Source organism: Centruroides sculpturatus, unplaced genomic scaffold, assembly GCF_000671375.1.
Source record: "Centruroides sculpturatus isolate CEXI.00-Female unplaced genomic scaffold, Cexi_2.0 scaffold180, whole genome shotgun sequence".
Lineage (NCBI taxonomy): Eukaryota > Metazoa > Arthropoda > Arachnida > Scorpiones > Buthidae > Centruroides > Centruroides sculpturatus.
Genome location: NW_019384918.1, coordinates 516,591 through 538,043, shown reverse-complemented (window position 1 = coordinate 538,043; position 21,453 = coordinate 516,591). Strand labels below are relative to the sequence as shown.

Here is a 21,453-nt window from a genome sequence, read left to right as displayed (position 1 = left end):
AAGACAAGTTTTATGACGTAATGCACACAATGATTCCCCATTGGTAGAAAATTACATTTGAAATAACAAGTGGATTCCTTCCGTTTTCGGAATTTTTTCGAAAAATAGCATGTTACGTTTTTTCAAAAACATTCGAATTAAAGAATCCAGTTATAACGAAAGATATAAAGAAGTAAGCCTGAAGAAGATCCCAGGAGGGGAATCGAAAACGTTCGCCGATTTTAAAGAATTTCGCACCGGTTAATGGTTAAGGGTAGACAGTTGTTGGTTGTGAAGTTATACAACCCGGTGTGGTAAGAAAGCATATTAAGAAAGATATTTGTTATAATACTACGTAATAAGAAAACAAAGAAAGTAGCCACATTAGGTTAATTTCATTATTATAAAAAAATTTGTCACCAAAATTTTGTGTTTCTTTACATTAATGGCTTCTTAACATAATTAATAAATATCTATAATCGGCTTGAATATGACAGCCAGATGGTTGACTTGATTAAGCTGTCAGCTTTCAGTTCTACGGACATGGAATGAATCCAGGCAAGCAACTAAAACTTTTTGTGGTGCCAGATATGTCAGGTTTCATCCTTCACTACCTAGTCGTCCCTATCATGAGTTCACCCAGATCCAGAATGGGTCTAGAAAAAAGTTCTTTTAGTGTCCAAGAAGTGGAGGAAAAAAAAGGCTGGCTATACTATACATTATGAAAAATCATTCATATTAAAAGATCTGTTAGTTTGAATCTCTAATTAGTATTAAACAATTTTATAAAATTTTTCTTAAATAATAAACACTTTTTTTCTTATGTAAAATAGTTGCTTCCATGCAAAAGATGGTCAGTCAGTTAGGAACACCACAAGATTCTGAAACTCTTCGTTCACAGCTGTAAGTAATTAAATAAGTTAAATTTTTGTTATCCAGACATATCTAAAAACTGGATTAGTTTCAAACTAGACTTAAGTTACTTCTAATCTGAAAATAATCTGACCTTTATATATGTCTATTAGGAATCAGACCATGATTTGTATTTACAAATTTTCATTAATATATTGGATAATGTTTTGCTTATTTTTTTTTAAAATTATTTTATTGTTAATATAATAATTTAATAGCAAATTTGCATTCATTAATATTTATTAACTAGATTATACTCTTTATTTTAATATTAAAAGAATCAAATTCTAATATTGTGCCTATTTGATCTTGTTTATGAAAAATTTTTAATAATTAATCTAAAATTCATATTTTACTTCTGTGAATTCTGGTTTGCTTTTGTAATGATAAAAATAATGAATCTTTTTACAGAAGTTGCCTCTAATATTATTTGTTTTTGTAAGTTTCTTGAGATTAATAATTGGAAAATACACTTGTGGAAATTGAAAGTGTTACACCCAGATGGAATTGGTGGAAATTCACAAAACTTGGTAAACATGTACAGTGGCATACCCAGAAGAAATGAATTAAGCAAGGTTTTATTGCTGTTTGGTACATGTTTCAGTAAGTGGTATGCCCACCTTAATCATGGATACACTCTTGGATCCTTGCAGGCATTGAATCAATAAGTGCTTGAATGTCTTGTTGGGGTATATCTCTCCATGCCTGCACAACTTGTGCAGTCAGTTGTTGTACAGTGCTCACTAGATGGCTATGAGACATAATCCGTTTACCCATGGCATCCCAGACATGCTCTATGGGGGATAAATCTGGAGATCAGGCAGACCAATCCATGATTTGCGACACTTTGGAAGGCCTGTCTTGTGATGGCAGCAGCATGAGGATGGGCATTATCTTATTGGAAGATACCATTTTGGATGATGATCATGAAAGGTATGACTACTGGATGGATCACCCTGTTTACATACTGGCGGGCGGTCATTGTGCCTTCAACAACCACCAACTTGGTTTTGCTGTCGTAACTGATTGCCCTCAAACCATGACACCAGGAGTTGTATCTGAATGGCACTCTGAAATTACAGCAGGGTGGGCTCTTTCTCCAGCACGCCAGCGGACATGTTGCCAACTATCACATTGACCCAATAGAATAGAAATTCATCACTAAACACAACTGTACGCCATTCATGTGTCCAATTTGTCTAGCAGACACCATGTTAGCCATTGTTGGCAATGAAATCTGGTTAAGGGAACACATTGCATGGGGTCCGAGATTTCAGCCCAGCATCAAGTAATTGGTTTACAATTGTCTGTGGGATGACTCTGGCAATAACTATTGCTCGGACCTGTGCTGCCGTTGCCCATCTTTCAGCAACTGCCATCTGTACAATATGGTGGTTTTCACGTGGCGTTATCCTGTGCGGACCTGTGCCAGGTCTGCGAGTACTGGACACTTCCTGCATCCACCTTGTGACCACTTGTACTGACATAGCACTTCAGCCAGTCTGTCAAACGATTTCATGATATGATGCTCCCAGTTTTGACATGCCAATTATCCGACCTCTTTCAAAGTCAGACATTTGGGTATACGGAGTTCTCACTCGTCAATATGGCATAGCTGGTCACCAATAACCTGTGGACCAAAAAAAGTCATGTTCCATAACACAGTTCACAACTTATAAGGTAAACATTACAGCAATTTTGCATAACAAATGTCTCCATAATTTCCATACCACTGTATGTACTTGATTTTATTTTTGATCTTTCAATACCCTTCAAAAATTCTTTTGCCTCGATTTCATATGTCTTCGACAATACTGGGTGGGTGTAACACTTTCAATTTTCGCCAGTGTAGTTTTCTGTTTATCATTCATTATTTAAACCAGTGATTCTCAAAGTAACTCAATCTGTGAACCACTTAAGCTGAGTCAAATAAACCTTGGACCACCTAGGCCAACTTCCTATCCTGTAAATGTCATCATACATGTATGCTATAATATTTTCTCTATCTGGTGATAAAATATGAGAGATATACAGTGCATAAAAATGTTCTTTTCTTTAACTAAACAGAATAGAATTGTACTTTTTGAAAAATGAGTAAGTCGATCTCTGGACCACTTGGTGCATGCTAACAGACCATCAGTGGTCCAATGACCATTCTTCTAGTTAAAACATCTTAAAAATAGTTTTTAAAATGCTTTAACCACTTGGAAGATGTTAGATTTGTAGCAAAATGTGCCAAGAAAGTTGTCACTAAATCTAAATTCTTGTAGCATTTTAGCAAAGGAAACTAGTGACAGCTTAAACCAGGGGTGGCCAACCTTTTTAGCAGGTGGGCCAAATTTCAGAAATAATATTTCCTGCTGAGCCACGCACCTAATTTTTTTTTGTTAAAGTAAACAAGCAAGCTTGCTACAGCTTCAACCACATCGTTGCTTTCCAGTAGGTGAGATCATGGTCAAACACTTGCCTGGTTTAATGAAAAAAAAAAACAAAAAATAGGTATATTTATTTTTTTGAAGAAAATAAAACATAACCGAGAATCATTTATTTAATAACCGAGAAACATATTTATTAGACAATTTAAAAATATTTAAAAGTGAGACATCAGACTTTGTTTTACAGAACTAAGTGCATCAAAATTGATCTCGACTGATGATATCGCTACATGCAAACAGTTTTCCAAATGAACATCAGTAATTCATGTTCTCACTTGAGATTTGATGTACTTCATGTGACTAAAAAGTTGTTCACACACATAAATGTTTCCAAATAGCGAAACCATCGACAGAGCATGTTTGTAAAACACAGGATATTTATCCTTGTCCAAATATGTTTCATAGAACTCTTCCAAACCTTCTTAACTCTTCTAATGTTCATTTGGTGATATGTACAATAAAGTTAACATTTATGTTCANAAAGTTAATAAATTTACAAACTACGATAGAGAAAAAGTTATTGCATTATTATTTTGTTTGTATTCATTACATTATTTTTTATTGAAAATTGTTTTTCCTATTTAAATATAAACTTTATATATATATATATATATATATATATTTATTTATTATATGTGTGATTCTGAATATATATATATTCAGAATTCATTCATATTATATATTATATATATATATATTTGCATATCTAGAATTTATCATAGGAATTCTGTTTTTAAAATTTTGTGATAATAGTGTTAATAAAGCAGAAAAAGATTAAGGAAAAGAAATCTTTATGATTGTATATTGATATTGATCTATTATTCATATTATTACTTAGAATATTGTTATAGAACTATTTCTTAATAATAATAGTTTAAAATTGTTAAAATTAAGAGAATTAACTGTTGAACATTTTATAACATCCATGAATACTTAATATTTATGATTATTTTCCAATTAAAACTCTTTAGATAACTAGTGGTTTGGAAAAAGCTAATAAATAAAGAAATTATGAAAGAAAATTGATAATAATTGCTAATTTTTATGATTTTAGTGAACTAATGAATACCAAACACTTTAAAAGTGTTTGGTATTCATTAGTTAATAATGTTTTGAACATAGTTATTAATTTCATTGACTTATACAATATTTTATATTAGCATACTTTTAAGGTATTACATCTGTCTTACCAATTCTAAATATTAATTTTGTTCAGCCATCAAGTACAACATTATACTAATCAGTTGGCTAAAGATACCAGTTCACTTTTAAAAAATTTATCACATCTAAGCAGTGCTTCAGATCAGGTAATTTTCAAAACTTATTTGTTTATTAGTAAATGGAAATGCTTAGAATTAATTTAATTGAAATTTTATAGAAAGATGTGAAGATGTTAAAAGATCGACTGACTGACGAGTTTACAGAATGCTTAAAGAATTTTCAAGAAACTCAGCGAACAGCAGCTCACAAAGAGAGAGAGAGCGTAATGAGAGCAAGAGCAAGTTCAGGTTTAACAGGGGTCAGTATTAGAATTTCAAGAATGTTAGATATGAAGCAATGGTGGCTTTATTAGAAAAACAACTAATTTCTATTTATGTAATGCCATTATGATAGCATTTGAATGTCTCGTGTGCTTGGTACAGTAAAAATCCAATTTTTGATATTGGTTTTTATATATGTATGCATACAATTCTGTTAAATGATAAATATGCCAAAAATACTCATATTCTAATAAAATGTTTTCATTACTATATTATAAAGTTGTGTTTTCAAATTATAAAACTTTCAAATTGTACTTACTCTCCATGAGTGTTGTTAAGTATATTAACTTAATACAATAATTTTATAATAATGAAATTTGATAAAATTGTACATTGTTTTTTTAATGAAAACAAAGTTAATGATTTTGAAATTATAATTTTGTTATAGAATCCATTTGATGATGGATCTTCAAAAAATGCAGTGAATTTAATAGATCTAGCCAGGTAAAATTTTTTTTATACTCTTTGTTTTGTAAAATTTGAATAGAATTGAAGATTAATTCACATTGGTTGGTTTGAAATGTTAAAATAGTCTGATTAAAATAAAGTTAATGGTTACATTCAATACATTATCTCAGTGTTTTTCAACCTATGGGTCGCAAAGCCTTACATGGGGGTCTTGGGTAAAAGAAAAAGACAAGTGTTTGTAAGTCCTACACTACAACAAAAAAAACTACAATCTCAGTGAGAGGGCTGTGCCTGTTTATTTTACAGTATAATTGGTTTTTCGATCTATATTTAGGTCTCAACAGAAAGAAACTTAAATACGTAGTTTATAAAATCACTGACATAGTTTTAATATGGCCCTGGGGGGGTCGCCAGAATTTTTTAACTTGTAAAGGGGTCGCTTATTCAAGAAGGTTGAAAAGCACTGCATTATCTAATATTATTGAAAATATTGATATTGGACAGTTTTTCAAAAAAGTTATTTTAGACCCATGTTAGTCCTCTGTTAGTAATATATATATGATAATTTTATATAGCTGTGATCAATTTTTAATATTTTAAATCAGATGTCAAAACATTACTGCTACAAAATTACTACATTTAATAAAGTATTGAAGAAGTTTGATTCAGTTCATCATTATGTATATAAAAATAATTTAAGAACTTCTTTTTGTCTTTGTTTTGTGGCCAATTTTTCAATAATAGTATCATAACAACTAATTCATTAATAAAGAATGTTTTTGAGTGCCAAGAATAATCAGTCTGTTTTTACTCTGTTAATTAACCATTGTGAAGAAGCTTATGGAAAAAGTCACCATACAATGCAGGCCAGCTTTGGTTGGTAATTTAAACCATGAAATAATATAAGGCATAATATAAATGTGCAATAGACCCCCTATAACACAGGTTCATATAATATGGATTCGTATAACGTGGTGAAAAAATTGAGATAGTATTTGTATAAACACGCTAAAAGAGACTCGTATAATACAGTAAAACGTCATCGCTGACTCATGTTTCAACAGGATTGGTTGAATCTAGACCAATAGCAGATAATATTACACAAACTGTTGAGTTTAAACGAGCAGTGGATCTACTAAAAACCATTTATTATTTAACACCCATAAAAATTATATTTATATTAATGATGTCTCCAAAGTTCAGCGGATTTTTCACAGAAAAATAACTTATCAGAAAACACACACCCGCTGTTCAATGCGCCACTCCATGACAAAAACAAGCTTAATTAAGCAATGGCATCATCGAACGGTGCACACTCAGTAAGTAATCCTACAACTTTTTGTTTATAGCATAATTTATATGGATTATTCCCAAAAAAATATACATGTTTTGGAAATGTTGAGTCAAATTAATCTAGAATCGATTAATTTTATGGAAGAAAACCTTTCAAACAGCCATAGTCCCTAAACTGCACATGTGTCGGGCTGTGATTGGCTCATGTATTTAAGTGACTTGTAGAACATGGAATTCATATAAAATAGAACATATCTACTGTGTTATAGGGGGTCTACTATAAATGGCCCAAACTAGCTGAAAGCTATACTAAGAACACAGATTAACCTTAAAATAAATCATAAAATATATAATTATTTGAATATTTAAAAAACTAAAAGAATTGTTTCACTAAAATTAGCAAGAGTTTCATTTACTTAAACATATTTAACTACTTTTAAATATAATTATCAATAGTTACTTGAACAGAATAATTTTTTGATTAATTTAAATTAGATTAATTTAAATTAAAAATACAAATTTCCATTAGATTTGTTTTTTTTTTAAAGTATTTGTCAATTTCATATTTTTTCTCTTTTTTTTTCCTGTGCTATTATTATTATTTAGTAGAAAAATGCATTTAGTATATTACAGCTAAAGTAAAATGAACTCCCACTTTTGCATCTTGATTGACTAAGTTTGAGACCATATATTATAAATTTTCCTATATGTATGCAGTGTTTGGACTAGAGGCATCCAAAAATAACAGCTTCTAAGGCAAGAAACACTCGTAATATTTTTACAAAATAAAGTGTATCCAATAGAAATCTTTCCAAGTTTTATTTTGACATAATTGTTGCATTTGGAGTAATGAGAATTTTCACTAAATGATCAAAAATGAAAGAGTAATATCAAAATGTCTGGTTAGGAGTGCACAAAAATGGCATCATTGGTCTGTTTTTTTTTCAGAGACCATATTGATTAGGACAAGCTTACCTTGACATGTTGCAGAGCTTTGTTTTACGATTATGATAGGTTTTTTCCAGGTTTTACATTTCAACAAGGTGGTGCTCTACCACACTTTCATCAATATGTCAAGCTGCTTTTGAATGAGACTATTCCTGGAGATTGGATTGTCAGAGAAGGTCCAACTGCATGGCCACCTAGATTTCCATATATGACTCCATAGGCTGTTTCATGCGGCTTTATTAAAGACTATATGTACTAGAGAAAAGTGTGAGATTTTGATGATTTGAAACAATGTATCACTGCAGCAGGATAATGCTTCAGTTGCTGGAAAACACTTAGTAGAGCTTGAGTATCATTGTGACATCTGTCATGTTACAAAAGGTGCCCACATTAAATTCATAAAACTTTTCTCACTTACTCAAAAAAATTATTTTAATAAACTTTATAGATGCTGAGATCTTTGTATTTTTGGATCTCATACCCTGACAGAATGTATATATTATGAATATATAAAATATTCTTATGTTAGAATGAGAGATTATATTTATTTTATATATATATATATATTAATTTAGTCCAACTCAGTTACAAATGGAAGAAGATGTCAATATAGAACTTTTAAGAGAAAGGGAAATGGCTGTTCGTAAATTAGAGGTATGTTTAAAATATCTATTTAGTAGCATATTAAATATATTTTATTTGATATACGTTAAACAAAGATTGATATTACAGGCCGACATCGTTGATGTGAATCAAATTTTCAAAGATCTTGCATCTCTAGTACACGATCAAGGGGAAATAATTGGTAAAATTAATTTCATCTGAATAATAATTAATAAGATTAATATTGCATTTGTACTTCTGACAATGGTGATAACTAATTCATCATAATCATTATTGTCATTAGTATAGTCATTTTTTATTGAATTACATAAGGCATCGATTATCCAAATCAATTGGGGACTGGGGTTGTTTGGAAAATTGATTTTTCAGATAACCGGTTATGTAAGAAAAAATATATTAACCTCTCCCATGTTGAAATTCGTTCAAATCCTGGCAGGTCCTTAAGTACCCTTTCATAGTCACGCCAGTGCTGCCGGCTAAAACATGCACACGAACAAAAATAATATTGGAATAGCCCAAGACATAGCCAAAGATTGCAGTGCCACAGCACTAGTGGAAATTTAAATTTTCCAACTGGAAAGCTTTCAGTTGATCAATATTCGGATAATCGATGCTCTACTGTATTTATGATGGTTATATGTTATACAACAGAAGCAAACATATTAATACACATATGATAACCACACATGCTTATAAAAATTACTATAAATAATTAACATTTAATATTGTAGATTCTGTGATAACAACAAAAAATTTTATATAATTATTTTGAAAAACTAGACTAGAATATAAATCATCATGATATAAGGAAATTTTATATTTTTTGGCAAGAATTTAAATTTTATATCATACTTTTACCATACTACAAATTTTAAAAGATCTTGCATCTCTAGTACATGATCAAGGGGAAATCATTGGTAAAATTAATTTCATCTGAATAATAATTAATAAGATTAATATTGCATTTGTACTTCTGACAATGGTGATAACTAATTCATCATAATCATTGAGAATGAGAATTTTTAATAATGAACCAAAATGCAATTGGGCAATATGAAAATACCACAAAATATTGTATTAGGTCAGTCCATAAGTTCGTGCGCATTTTTATCTACAAAAAAAAGCAACAAAAAATTTTAAGTAAATTTTATTTCAATCTATAATGTATTCACCATTATTTTGTACAATTTCTTGCCATCTTGATGGTAGCTTTTTAATCCCGTCTTTGTAAAATGATTTCGGTTTTGAATCAAAATATTCAGAAATAGCCTTTTTTACATTGTTCTCATCCTCAAAAGTTTTTCCTTTTAAAAAATTCTGCAAACTCCGAAAAAGATGATAATCACTGGGAGCAATATCTGGCAAATATGGTGGATGAGGTAAAATTTCCCAGTTGAAGCTTTTGAGTTGAGCAGTTGACGTTGTTGTCAGTTAGCTATTGACAGTTCATGTGGTATCCATTTTCCTAGCTTTGAAACTTTTCCGATTTGTTGTAGATGTCTATGAACAGTTCCATGGGATGAATTTAAACGTTCCGCAATTTCATCAACTGTTAAAGATGGTTCTGCTTCAACTAGTGCAGAGAGAGCATCATCATCAAAGTCAACGGGTCTTCCAGTACGAGCCTTATCCTCCACACTAAAATCATTATTTCTAAATCTTTCAAACCACTTCTGCGCAGTCCTTACACTAATTACAGTTTGATTATGAACAGTATTTAATTTTTTGGCTGCATTTGTAGCATTCTCATCACTTAAAAATAAAAAGTATAAAACATGTCTCTTATATTCATCTGTTACTTCCATTTTAACGAAAATAAACAACTGAAATGTTCCCAATTCTGAACGTATTATATGAATGAGATCCAATTTAACACTTCAGTTAAAAAGTATCACATTAGACTGGCAATTTTAACAGCAAAACAAGATTTTTCTCAAGGTCAAAAAATACTCACGAACTTATGGACTGACCTGATAGATGTTTATTAATGCAGTCCTGACTCAGTGTGATAAAAATATCAGTACAAAATTAATTAACAAATTTCTTTATTATTTAGAATGAAATCAAATTTTAATCTACATTGAGAATTGTTTTGTTTATGGTTTTTAATACCTGACTAATATATGACACCTGAAAATTTTAGATAAAGTATCTAAAAAAGTATTAAAGATTTAAGTTAAATAATTAATAATAAAGATAAAAGTTTGATAAAATAATTAAATTTCTACAATGTAAATATTTAATAGATGGAAATGAACAATAAAATCATATAATTTTTTAATATTTTGCTCATATGGATGAAACATATTTAAAAATATATATAATAATTATTATTATATGATAAACTCAGGTCTTTTGAAATCTCATTATTTGAATGCTTTTATATATTAAATTTCCTTTTGTTTATATAATGATCAATGTGGTTTTATTTGGAATGTCTGACAAAAATTAAAAATATAATACCCACCAAAAAAAATTTTAATGAAAAGGAAACTTGAGCTATGATAATAGATTAAAACAATTTTAATTTTGTTTATTAAGTATTTTTGAGTTAAAAATTGTTAACTCAAAATAAAAAAATAATACTGAGTAACTAGTAATCAAAGTTATTGTATATTTCAGCTATTTTGATTTGTGTAATGTATCTAACTTTAATAATATGTAAATATTCATATGAAAATTTTAATATTTGTAGATAGTATTGAAGTCAATGTTGAAAATGCTGCAGAACATGTTACTGGTGGAACCAAACAATTGGCACAAGCAAGGGAACATCAAGTAATTATTACCACAGCATATTTTATGTTTCTTTTAATAATAATTTAAACAATGTAATATAATTGTAAAAGTGATTTTTTTTCTTTTTTCTAACAATGTATATTAATACTATAAATAGTATATTTGACAATGAATCGCCTCTGTGATAACTGCCACTGTGAAGGATTTGGACTTGAATTTGGATCAGAATTCATTTTCAACAGTGGTTTGACTTTTACATGTCAGATCTAGTTTAATTACCCTCACCACTCTATTAAAGTATCATAAAAGATTCTCTTAGTGTCTAATAGATTTTAAAAAATTATATATATATATATTTTTTTTTTCTACTACTTTTCAGGCTTAAGAAGATCTTTGATGATGATCATAATGGAATGGGGGTGATTAAAACTAGATCTGACAAATCAATAATGTCTACAATTGGGGTGGGTATACTATATATATATGTTACTGTCAAAGACTGAAAATGCTCATTGAGCAAAAAATTTGACTACAATGCATTGACTTCAGATTCAACCACGATACAAATTTTATATCATGGCACTTTCAAAAATTGAATAATGTGTTTTAGCATACACAGTAAGACCATAAAGTGATATTTGTGTTGAGAATTTTTAATAATCAACCAAAATGCAATCTGGCAATATGAAAATGCCACAAAATATTGTGGATGTTTATTAATGCAGTCCTGACTCAGTGTGATAAAAATATCAGTACAAAATTAATTAACAAATTTCTTTATTATTTAGAATGAAATCAAATTCTAATCTACATTGAGAATTGTTTTGTTTATGGTTTTTAATACTGTATATGACACCTGAAAATTTTAGATAAAGTATCCAAAAAAGTATTAAAGATTTAAGTTAAATAATCAAATTTATTTATAAATCACATTGTCAATTTATTGAAATTTGTTTTCAATAATGACACTCCCACAAAGAGAACAACTCCAAACAAATTTTTATATTAATTAATATTAGTAAAAAACAATGATAAATAAAAGTTTCTATCTTAGAAATTTATTGCTTGACATAAGATTAATGATGCCAACTGTTCATTTTTGGTATAATTATCAATTTGTGAAAGTGCCACAATACAAAATTTGCATTATGGTTGATTTGAGAAGTCGGAATGCATTGTGGTTGATTTTTTTTACTCAATGAATGTTTTTAGTCTTTGAGCATAATGTATATAACATATATACACTCAAACTATATTTTCAGCAAAATATTTTTTGCCAAACCATATATAACTGTGAAACTTGCTTTGAATTTTGTAGACAAACCATAAAATGCTATGTGGAAATATTTAAAAATAACACTTAAATATATTAATTTATTATTTATTAATAATCAGACTGTATGTATATATTAAGTTTGATATTTTTTCAGAGTAAGGCACGCCGCAAAAAGTGTTGTTTACTGGTGTTTGGTGTCATAGTTCTCGCCATTCTCATCACTATTATAGTGATATATACCAAGTAAGAAATTCTATATATTTATAATTATGTTGAAAATCTAACAGGAAATTATTTTTTACAATTTATAAGTATATTAGCAGAAATGAGAATGTTATTAAGTTAAATACCTTTAACCCAACACCCTTGGGACCTGGATGAAGCTAGTTAACCATTTTTATCTGATGACTAGCTTTTGCCCGCGGCTTCGCTCGCGTTAAGAAGAATTATTATTAATTAGGTATAGTATTTGCGGCTTTACTTTCGTTTAGTGTGTGTAAAAAATTAGGGCCTACAAAACTTCTTTGTACAACTATGTACAAAGGGTACAATATAATCCCCGCAAAAACTATAGCTAATTAACCCCCGTCAAATATAATCCGCTAGAAATATTTAGGTATAGTATGTACTATTAGATACGGCGGCCACTCATCATCGGGTATATGTAACTCAGTGAAAACACAACGATAGCGCGTTTTAAAATATTACTAATGCCATCTATTGTCAACATTTAGAACTAAAAATTATTTTGTTCGTCTTAATTTATTCGTTCCATTAGGTACTGATAGGTTCAAACTAATACATTTACATCCTCCATCATCCCTTATTTTATCCCCATGGGGGTTGAATTTATCAAAATCCTATTTAAGCGGACGTCTTCATCATAGTAGCTCCAATCTTTAATTTCAGTTCAATCAGTCGAAAATCTAAGAAGATTTATACAAACTTTCATCCCCTATTTTATCCCCTTAGGGGTGGAATTTATCAAAATCCTTTCTTAGGGGATGCCTACGTCATAGTAGCTTTATGCATGCAAAGTCTCAGCCCGATCGGTTTAAAATTGACAAAGTTTCATACAAACTTTCATCCCCTATTTTATCCCCTTGGGGGTAGAATTGATCAAAATCCTTTCTTAGCGGATGCCTACGTCATAACATCTACCTGCATGCCAAATTTCAGCCCGATCCGTCCAGTGGTTTGGGCTGTGCGTTGATAGATCACTATGTCAGTTACCTTTGAGTTTTATATATATAGATGCACAGAAACTGGTGTCTTAATATTTTGTCAGATTCAAATTTTTAATGGGGGATTTTATTAATTTAATAAATTATTACATGTAAATATAGAAATAAATCCAAACAGTGTTTAGAAATTTGCAAAGAAATAATTACACTAAATCATCATACTTATCAGTTTCATTAATTTTGATATTTGATGCAATAATGTCAAAGCTGTCTTCCAAAAGGAATGCAACATGAAATGAACATTTGCACATTCCTATATCTGATCTACAATACAAAAGCATCACAATAGATTTTATTAAAGGATATATTATTTTTTGTTAAGACCATGAGACATAACAGAAAAATAAGATTATAATTATAACCATGGAAGATATATGTCATTTAACTTTAAAATTTTGTTTTTCCTTTATCAGTAATTTGTTTGTTATTGATAATTTCTCTTTCAAATTTTGACAAAAATCAAATATTTATCTTGGGTAGAAAAAAATCAAAACATAACTCTTCTTCTCTGTGCTCCTCTTGATACAAAAAAGAGAGTTAATGAAATACCACCTCCTAATATAATATAAAATACATAAAAATTTTACTTAAAACAGATCAATTAAAACAAAAGAAATTGAATGAACAATTTTATACTCAGAGTACTTAATTTTAAGGATCTTTGCTGGTCTTTAAAATTGTTCAGCTTTGCTTCAGCTGGTGCAGAACTCAACAGGATTTGACTTTCTTCACAGTTACCTGGCATGTGAACAATGTTGCCATCCAGGCATGTCATCCTTCATACATTGGTTCAAGAATACAAAGGTCTCCAAACTTAAAGCTGGAATCTAAAATATGTCAGTTCACCATTTCTTTGGTCTTCATGACTCCAACATTCATATTTTTTCTTGACTGTCTCCTTAGAGCCTTGTTTAAATCAAGTCATTCATCTTCAACTAAATTCAGCTTTATCTCTGTCATAATATCTAGTTAATAGTCATGTACAAGTTACATAGGGAGAATTTGCTTTCTTTATGTCTGCACGATTCCAGCATAATACAACCATTTGTAGGTATTTTTGCCACTCAGTTTTTCCTTCTAATGTTTTCTGTAGAACTGATTCTAGTCTTCTGATGTGTGTTTTGACAAGTCTGTTTGATTGAGCAGAATAGGAGAGTGTGTGTTCAGGCCATATGTCATATTCTTTACACAATTTGGCAATGGTTTTAATTTGAAGACTGTTGGATTATTTAGAATGATTTTTCTATGGTACTTCAAAAGAGAAAAGGATTTGGTTTGAACACCCAACTGAAATGGCAACAAAGGTTAAATCTTTGTTGCCATTTGAGTTGGGTGTTCTCTGAGTTTCAGTTGTGAGAAATCTTGTAGTGTGATATGCTGTAAAAATGATGTATTGATATCCCTGTCTGAAATGTCCAATATGGTCAATGGAAATCACAATGAATTATGTGTCAGAAAGGGTCTCCATTTGACATTTGTGCCAAGTTGAAATAGACTTGAGGCCACTCTTTAACCATCCTCTTGTAACACTGTCCATTTACCCTTTGATTTCTCATATTGTTCTCTCATCATTCCACTGTGCCAGGGATCTAGCTTGTTTAATGTCATTGATATTTTATTTTTACTGCTATTAATCAATTTATGTTTTCAAGTCAGAAAGAATGTTTGATGATTGGTGGGCTTGCTTTAGTGTTCTGACCTTCAACTTGATGTATATGCCTATTCAGAAGTATTATGTATATACTATTAGGCTGGAGAAGTTAGGTTGATGCATTTACTAATGGCTATGCATATTTGTGTGTCATTTGAAAGGATTGATGTGTTGTTAAGGTAAGATTCATATTATCAAAATAGCATAAAAAATTGTCAGCTACAAACAGTCACTGGTTTCCACTAATGATGTAATGAATATTCGGTTACTATTCGGTATTCGGCCTATTTTTCGCTATTTGGCCAAATACCGAATATTCAATCTCTTCGTAGACTGTATATCGTAATAATTTCACTACTCATACACCTTATATAATACAGCCAAATTTATTATAACACTTCAAACGTTTTCGGACATCTTTAATGCCCTTTTTCAAGAACGAACCAACGAAAATCGAATCTTAAACAAACTCTTATTGCGCAGAATCGTGCCGTTTGTTTACCGTTAAAAATAAAGAATACTACCAATAACCACTAATACGATACATCAACCATACATATATGAACCTAACATAAATAAAGACAACAATGCTAAATATAACCATAAAATCACTAATAATAATGCACGTGTAGCCCGATTGCACCTTTCCTATGCATGCTTTNTTAACGGTAAACAAACGGCACGATTCTGCGCAATAAGAGTTTGTTTAAGATTCGATTTTCGTTGGTTCGTTCTTGAAAAAGGGCATTAAAGATGTCCGAAAACGTTTGAAGTGTTATAATAAATTTGGCTGTATTATATAAGGTGTATGAGTAGTGTAATTATACCGAATATTTAATCACTATTCGGCTGAATACCAAATACCTAAAAACAGGAGTAAGAAATAACAAAAACACAGTAAATTAATCATTTTGGTATTCAGATTTAATATTAGCGGGTTAGTGTTGTTTGTTTATATTTATTTATAACTTATAACATGCACAAAATAAAAAAAAAATAATATTAGTCACATGTACTCACAATTTATAATTACAAAGATCAGCACACATACACACCTTATTCGTTCGAGAATCGTCACACACACCTCAGGGTCTGACCCTGCCTATCCTTTTTAAGCGCTTGTCTTTGCTCTTTCCTTTCTCTTTCCTCCATCTCTAGTCTATGTATGCCTATGCATACATCATAATACGCGTTCATGATACTTTCAATTCGTCATTTTTCCATTGTAGTTTTTCCATTTTATAATTACGTGACTCATAGCCTAATGATAACGGAGAAAAGAGACAGAGAGGACGTCAGTATATGTCACAGATTTGAGACAGCTTTGTAGCCTGAACGGTCCCAGGCTTTCGCCCGTGCATGCTAAGTTATGCATGTAAGTCATTACAAGCATTTAGCTTTCCGAAGTCTATAACAACAATTGTTTGGCATTGACGGCCGTGAATTTCACGCTAGTAAGCTGCCTGACTTTGTTTCATTATGTTATCAACTCAATTTCATATTTATTTTCACATTTTCACTTCGCGGTCCTTCTCTGTTCTTTTTTCCATTATTTACACATGTATGTCATTTCATTGCTATTCACATTTGATATCATAATTTATCACATACTGCCATGACGCTACCATGACGTCTGTCTGCTACAACTGTCAAGCAATGGGTGAAGCGTGGTGACAGCGGGCCAATATAGAGCAGGTCCTTGCCATAATGCAATTTGCGCACCAATTTTCATACGTGCATTAATCAAGCCGAATAGTTTGGCTGAATATTCAGCTATTTGGACATGCTCCTGGCCGAGTATTCGGTATTTGGCCAGAGGCTGAATATACTGTTCGTTGCAACACTAGTTTTCATGCAAATAATGGCAGCATCCTCTTTGTCGTTGATGTGTTCAAGAATGTTATTTTGTATGCAGGAGTTAGAGTTACAGTTGTGTGGACAATAGGCAAGCTTTCTAGCTGGCTGCTCATGGTAATCCATGCAATATCAAAGGCAGTAGTCTCACTAATCAGTAGTCAGCATAGTGACTGCTAACAATTATAATTTGACCTATTGTAATGAAACTGTCAGCAGTCTTGTTATTATAGAATCTCACCACCTGGCAGGATTCTGCTCCATCACTCAGGCTGAACTGTATGCCATTTACAGAGCCCTCAAGTACATTAATACGAGTACTAAGCTCAAGGGCAAAAACTTCTATATCTGCTTGGACAGTAGAACTGCTCTCCAAAGCATATCCAGTGGTAAGCTGGATGGCAACATTCAACAGATGATCATTCAGGAGCTAACTGGTAGCACCAGCCTCATAAATTTCATGTGGACACGGGCCCATTCTGGTGACACTGGTAACGAGGAGGCTGATCGCTTTGCTAGAGAGGTCTCCTCGAGTACTACTGACATTGCCTTTGAAGACATTCCGATGGTGGCAACCAAGAAACTCATCTGGAGCACTATGATCAACATATGGCAGCGCAGCTGGGAAGAGGAAGAGACAGGAAGGACAACCTTCAGCTTCTTTCCAGACATTGCACAGCAGCTACAGCTTCAACACCTCAGCATTAACTTTAGAACTACTCAATTGTTCACCAATCACGGGAATTTCCTGGCCTACCTAAACAGATTTGGGCACAGGAACTCCCCGCATTGTCAGTGCAATGGGACTTTGCAACAAGATGCACAGCATCTCATATTCGACTGCAACCAATACACCCAACATAGGACGAATCTACTCAGGACAGTGTTACAGGAGGGATACAATTGGCCTTGCAACCACGTCTTAGTTAGAAATCAGATCTTTAACGCACTTATAAACTTTGTCGAGTCAACAAAGGCTCAGGACCTGCAACACGACAATGAGTAAGAACATTGTCATCTAGTTCAACATGCATTTAACATGTGTTAGGTATAGCTACTTGTGTGTAGTTGAGTTATAACTCTATCCGCCAAGCAGTATTTCCTGTACGCCTAATTATAATATTCACCATTTTGATATCAAGAATGTTAATTTTATGGTACTATGCCAGGTAATGTCTACTTTGTGTTAAGGAACTTATAGTTGCGTTTTTATGTATGGACCTAAAAATCTGTGCCTCTCTTGTTTTCTTTTGTAAATATTATTTCCATATGTAAACCTAAATTTAAATAATGTTCCTGTGCGGCTCTTGACCTCCCCTTTCACTTCTCTTCCACTTTCCACCCACCTTCGGCCCTGCCACAACAGACTTTCCCTCCAACTAACCCTTCTTACTTCTTTTCATCTCTTTGAGGATATACCACTGAGTAATGCCTCCTATCCCCCTATAAATATTGAAATATTACAATAGGTCAAATTATAATTGGAAACCAAAACAAGCAAGTTCAGTTATTGACATTATTTTACTCCATTTTAGTTCTGGTTTATCACAAACAATTGTAAAGCAGCTTTCTGTGTACTTAAATGAAGTTTATCAAGGTTTTGCTCATCATTACCATTACAGCAATGTGGAGTGAATAAATTGCAATTTTTAAATTCAAGTCAAACTAAATTCTTACCTTATAATGCTAATAATTTAGCAGACTCACTGTCAGGCTTTAGATCCTCTGATCATTCTGTTAATTGCTTCATGTTACTGACAGTTTCTCTTCCAAGTTTTATTGAAAATTAAGCACTTGAGTCAGAAAAAAGTCTGTGACCTGTCAATGTTTAAATAGTAATATCAGATTCATAGTTTGATAGATGGATAGTGAAATCAGATTTGTGTTATTATTGCATTAATTTTTAAAAATCTTCATATGATCAATGAAAGTCTACATGCAAAAAGTAGACTTGGTAGTATTGTGGATCATCTTGGCTTGTTACTGTACTGCCAAGTATCACAAGAAATGCATAAGTATTTGACATTCATTTACTTCAGACTTGAGGGTTAAATGTTAATTTAAATTTACTTGATAAAGTTAATTACTAACTAAAATCCATTTTAATTACTTAAAAGACTAAAGCTATGTTCACATTAGTATAAAAACCATTGCAAAGTAGATAAAATGGTCACCGACTAGCAGTTTCCACTAGTTTGTTGGGAGTTGAAAATATCTCGACTTTTACCAAACATTGGTTTGTTTGACTGATCAACTTTATTTCTTAAAATTGGTAATTATAAATGAAACCTTTTTGACCAATTACATGTAACCTGGTTAGCGTGGCACAGTACAATATGAGTGACATTTCCCTTTGTTTAGCATCAGGGTCATTCATATGCCACTGATGCTAAACAAAGTTTTTTTGAGATTTAAATATACATCTTTTTGATTAATAACTTAAGATCTTTTTAAAATATATATGAATTTGAATGAAAATTATTCAGAAATCAATAATCTGTTCACGTATTTTTTTAAAATTAATGAAATTAATCTTTTAATTTCAGGGACTGAAATATTTTTTCCTCCATCTTGTTGTTAATAGCCATTCAGTCGAATTCCCATTTGGTCAGCACTATTTTAAAGGGGATTAAACATCATAGTAAGATATTTGTATTTGAAAGATTCTTATTCCAAATGAAATCCCAAGAATTAAAAAAAAAATTTATGCAGGATGTGTTTAATTACTAAAGAAAAAAATTATTTTATATATATTAATTATGTAATATATATAAATGTCGTATGTATACGTAATTAATCCAAATAATTATTCCAGTTTGTGATTTCACCAAACGAAATTTAATTAAATTATTATTTTTGAAAAAAAAATTAGTTAATTTAACTGTAACAGGTTTTGAAGAGTAATAACTATAATTTATGTAATGTTAAATAATTTAACTGTAATTAAAAGGAATTCTCGAGCTAAATTAATTTAAACATTCCATCCACCATCAACTCTTCAGTGTCTTTGCTGGCATGACATAGAAATCTGTCCAAATTTTTTCATCTATAATGAAATAATTTATTAGCTATTTCATTATCAGTGAAATTATTGATCAATGTTGTGCAAATACCTGAAGAATTTATTGATTGAATATATGTCTGCATTTAAATTATGCTGCTTTTTTTACATATATATAAAAAGTTTTCAGAAAAATTATGTACACGTGTATATTTTTCTTCTCGTTTCTCCGTCTAATTTCGTAGAATTCCTCGTATACCATTCGTAAATATTCGGTCAATAGTTTATTATTTTGCCTAATTCTTTATCATAATTTACTATATAAATAAATATATATTTAGACGAAGGAATCCAGGAAACGATGTATTTGCATGAAAAAATATTGTATGATATGTATAGCTTCTTATAAGGAAAAAACAATGTACGCGAAGTTGTCTGACGGCAATATTTCACGAATGTATACAAAAACAAAACTACCAAACGTTTTATTGCCGAAATGCAATTTAAAAAAGTTTGTGTAAAGTCAAAATAAACATTTTTTCTGAAATAGTATTTATAATCTCTTTTCATATAGTAATTCCATGTTCATTGTTTAACATTTCAGATTTTCAGAGTAATAAATTTAATAAAAATTGCAACGAAGAAGCTGGTTATTTAAAACTTGCCTGTAGAAATACCAGGTCTTCACATTCTTCTCATACTGTGGCGAAATGCACGCGGTGAAGGTCGTCCTTTATTTTCAGGTCCTTCCATGCCTCAATATGTTTAATGCGTTCCCTTGGTGGGGGGACAAGTATGAACTTTGCAGTATGAAATATGGGACCTTGTGTTTCTTCATGTGAATTTTAAATTAGTTTATTGTCCATAGTTGCTTTTAAAGGCCAGTTCGTCGTTAAAGAGTTTGAATGGAATTATTTCCAACTGTTTTGTGAAGGTTAAGTTTACAGTACTCATAAACCAAAGGTAAGATTTTCACAAAGTAACAATATACAATAAAACAGTTACTAATACAGTGGTGCCTCGGACTTCGAATTTAATTCATTGCGGGAGGCCATTCAAAGTCCGAATCAATTTTTCCCATTAGAAATAATGGAAAGCGAATTAATTCATCCTCAGACGCTAAAATATCCATTTCGATAAACTTAACAAATGGACATAATTTAAGGTAAAAAAAACAAGTAAAACGGCAAGGCCGTATTTGGGACAAGACTGTCTCGGAGACGGAATCACTTGGACGCTCAAGGCGGGTCTCGTTCTCATTCTCCAATCTTCTTTGATATCGCTGGTTTTGAGCGCGATCTTTCAAACTTCGCCAGCCACGACCACGAGGTCGTCCACGATGCACTTTCGGTGAAATTAACCTATCCAATTTCGAAACTTCTCTCTGTTGCGTGTCGCCCCGAGTTGAATTTTTGTCGATGCCCAACGAAAATTTCCCATTTTTGAAAAAAAAAATCGTGGCTATTGTATCGTCCGAAATTATTTTTGTATTTTGCACAAACTATATATATATTAATAAATGCAGAAAAAAACAAATATTTCGGAAGT

The 21,453-nt window shown here is 31.2% G+C and overlaps 1 protein-coding gene across 1 annotated transcript in view; it reads left to right on the top strand.

Annotated features, from left to right (window-relative positions):
* LOC111631787 (syntaxin-7-like) overlaps window positions 1-21,127 on the top strand; it is a 50,989-nt gene extending 29,862 nt beyond the window's left edge. The window contains exons 4-12 of the mRNA XM_023376098.1: window positions 813-882; window positions 4,543-4,633; window positions 4,705-4,845; window positions 5,256-5,311; window positions 8,092-8,170; window positions 8,249-8,321; window positions 10,836-10,918; window positions 12,310-12,398; window positions 19,451-21,127. Of these exons, the coding sequence (XP_023231866.1) occupies window positions 813-882; window positions 4,543-4,633; window positions 4,705-4,845; window positions 5,256-5,311; window positions 8,092-8,170; window positions 8,249-8,321; window positions 10,836-10,918; window positions 12,310-12,398; window positions 19,451-19,457 (689 nt within the window). The 3' untranslated portion in view covers window positions 19,458-21,127. The remainder of the gene's footprint in view (window positions 1-812; window positions 883-4,542; window positions 4,634-4,704; window positions 4,846-5,255; window positions 5,312-8,091; window positions 8,171-8,248; window positions 8,322-10,835; window positions 10,919-12,309; window positions 12,399-19,450) is intronic.
* Window positions 21,128-21,453: the final 326 nt, after the last annotated feature.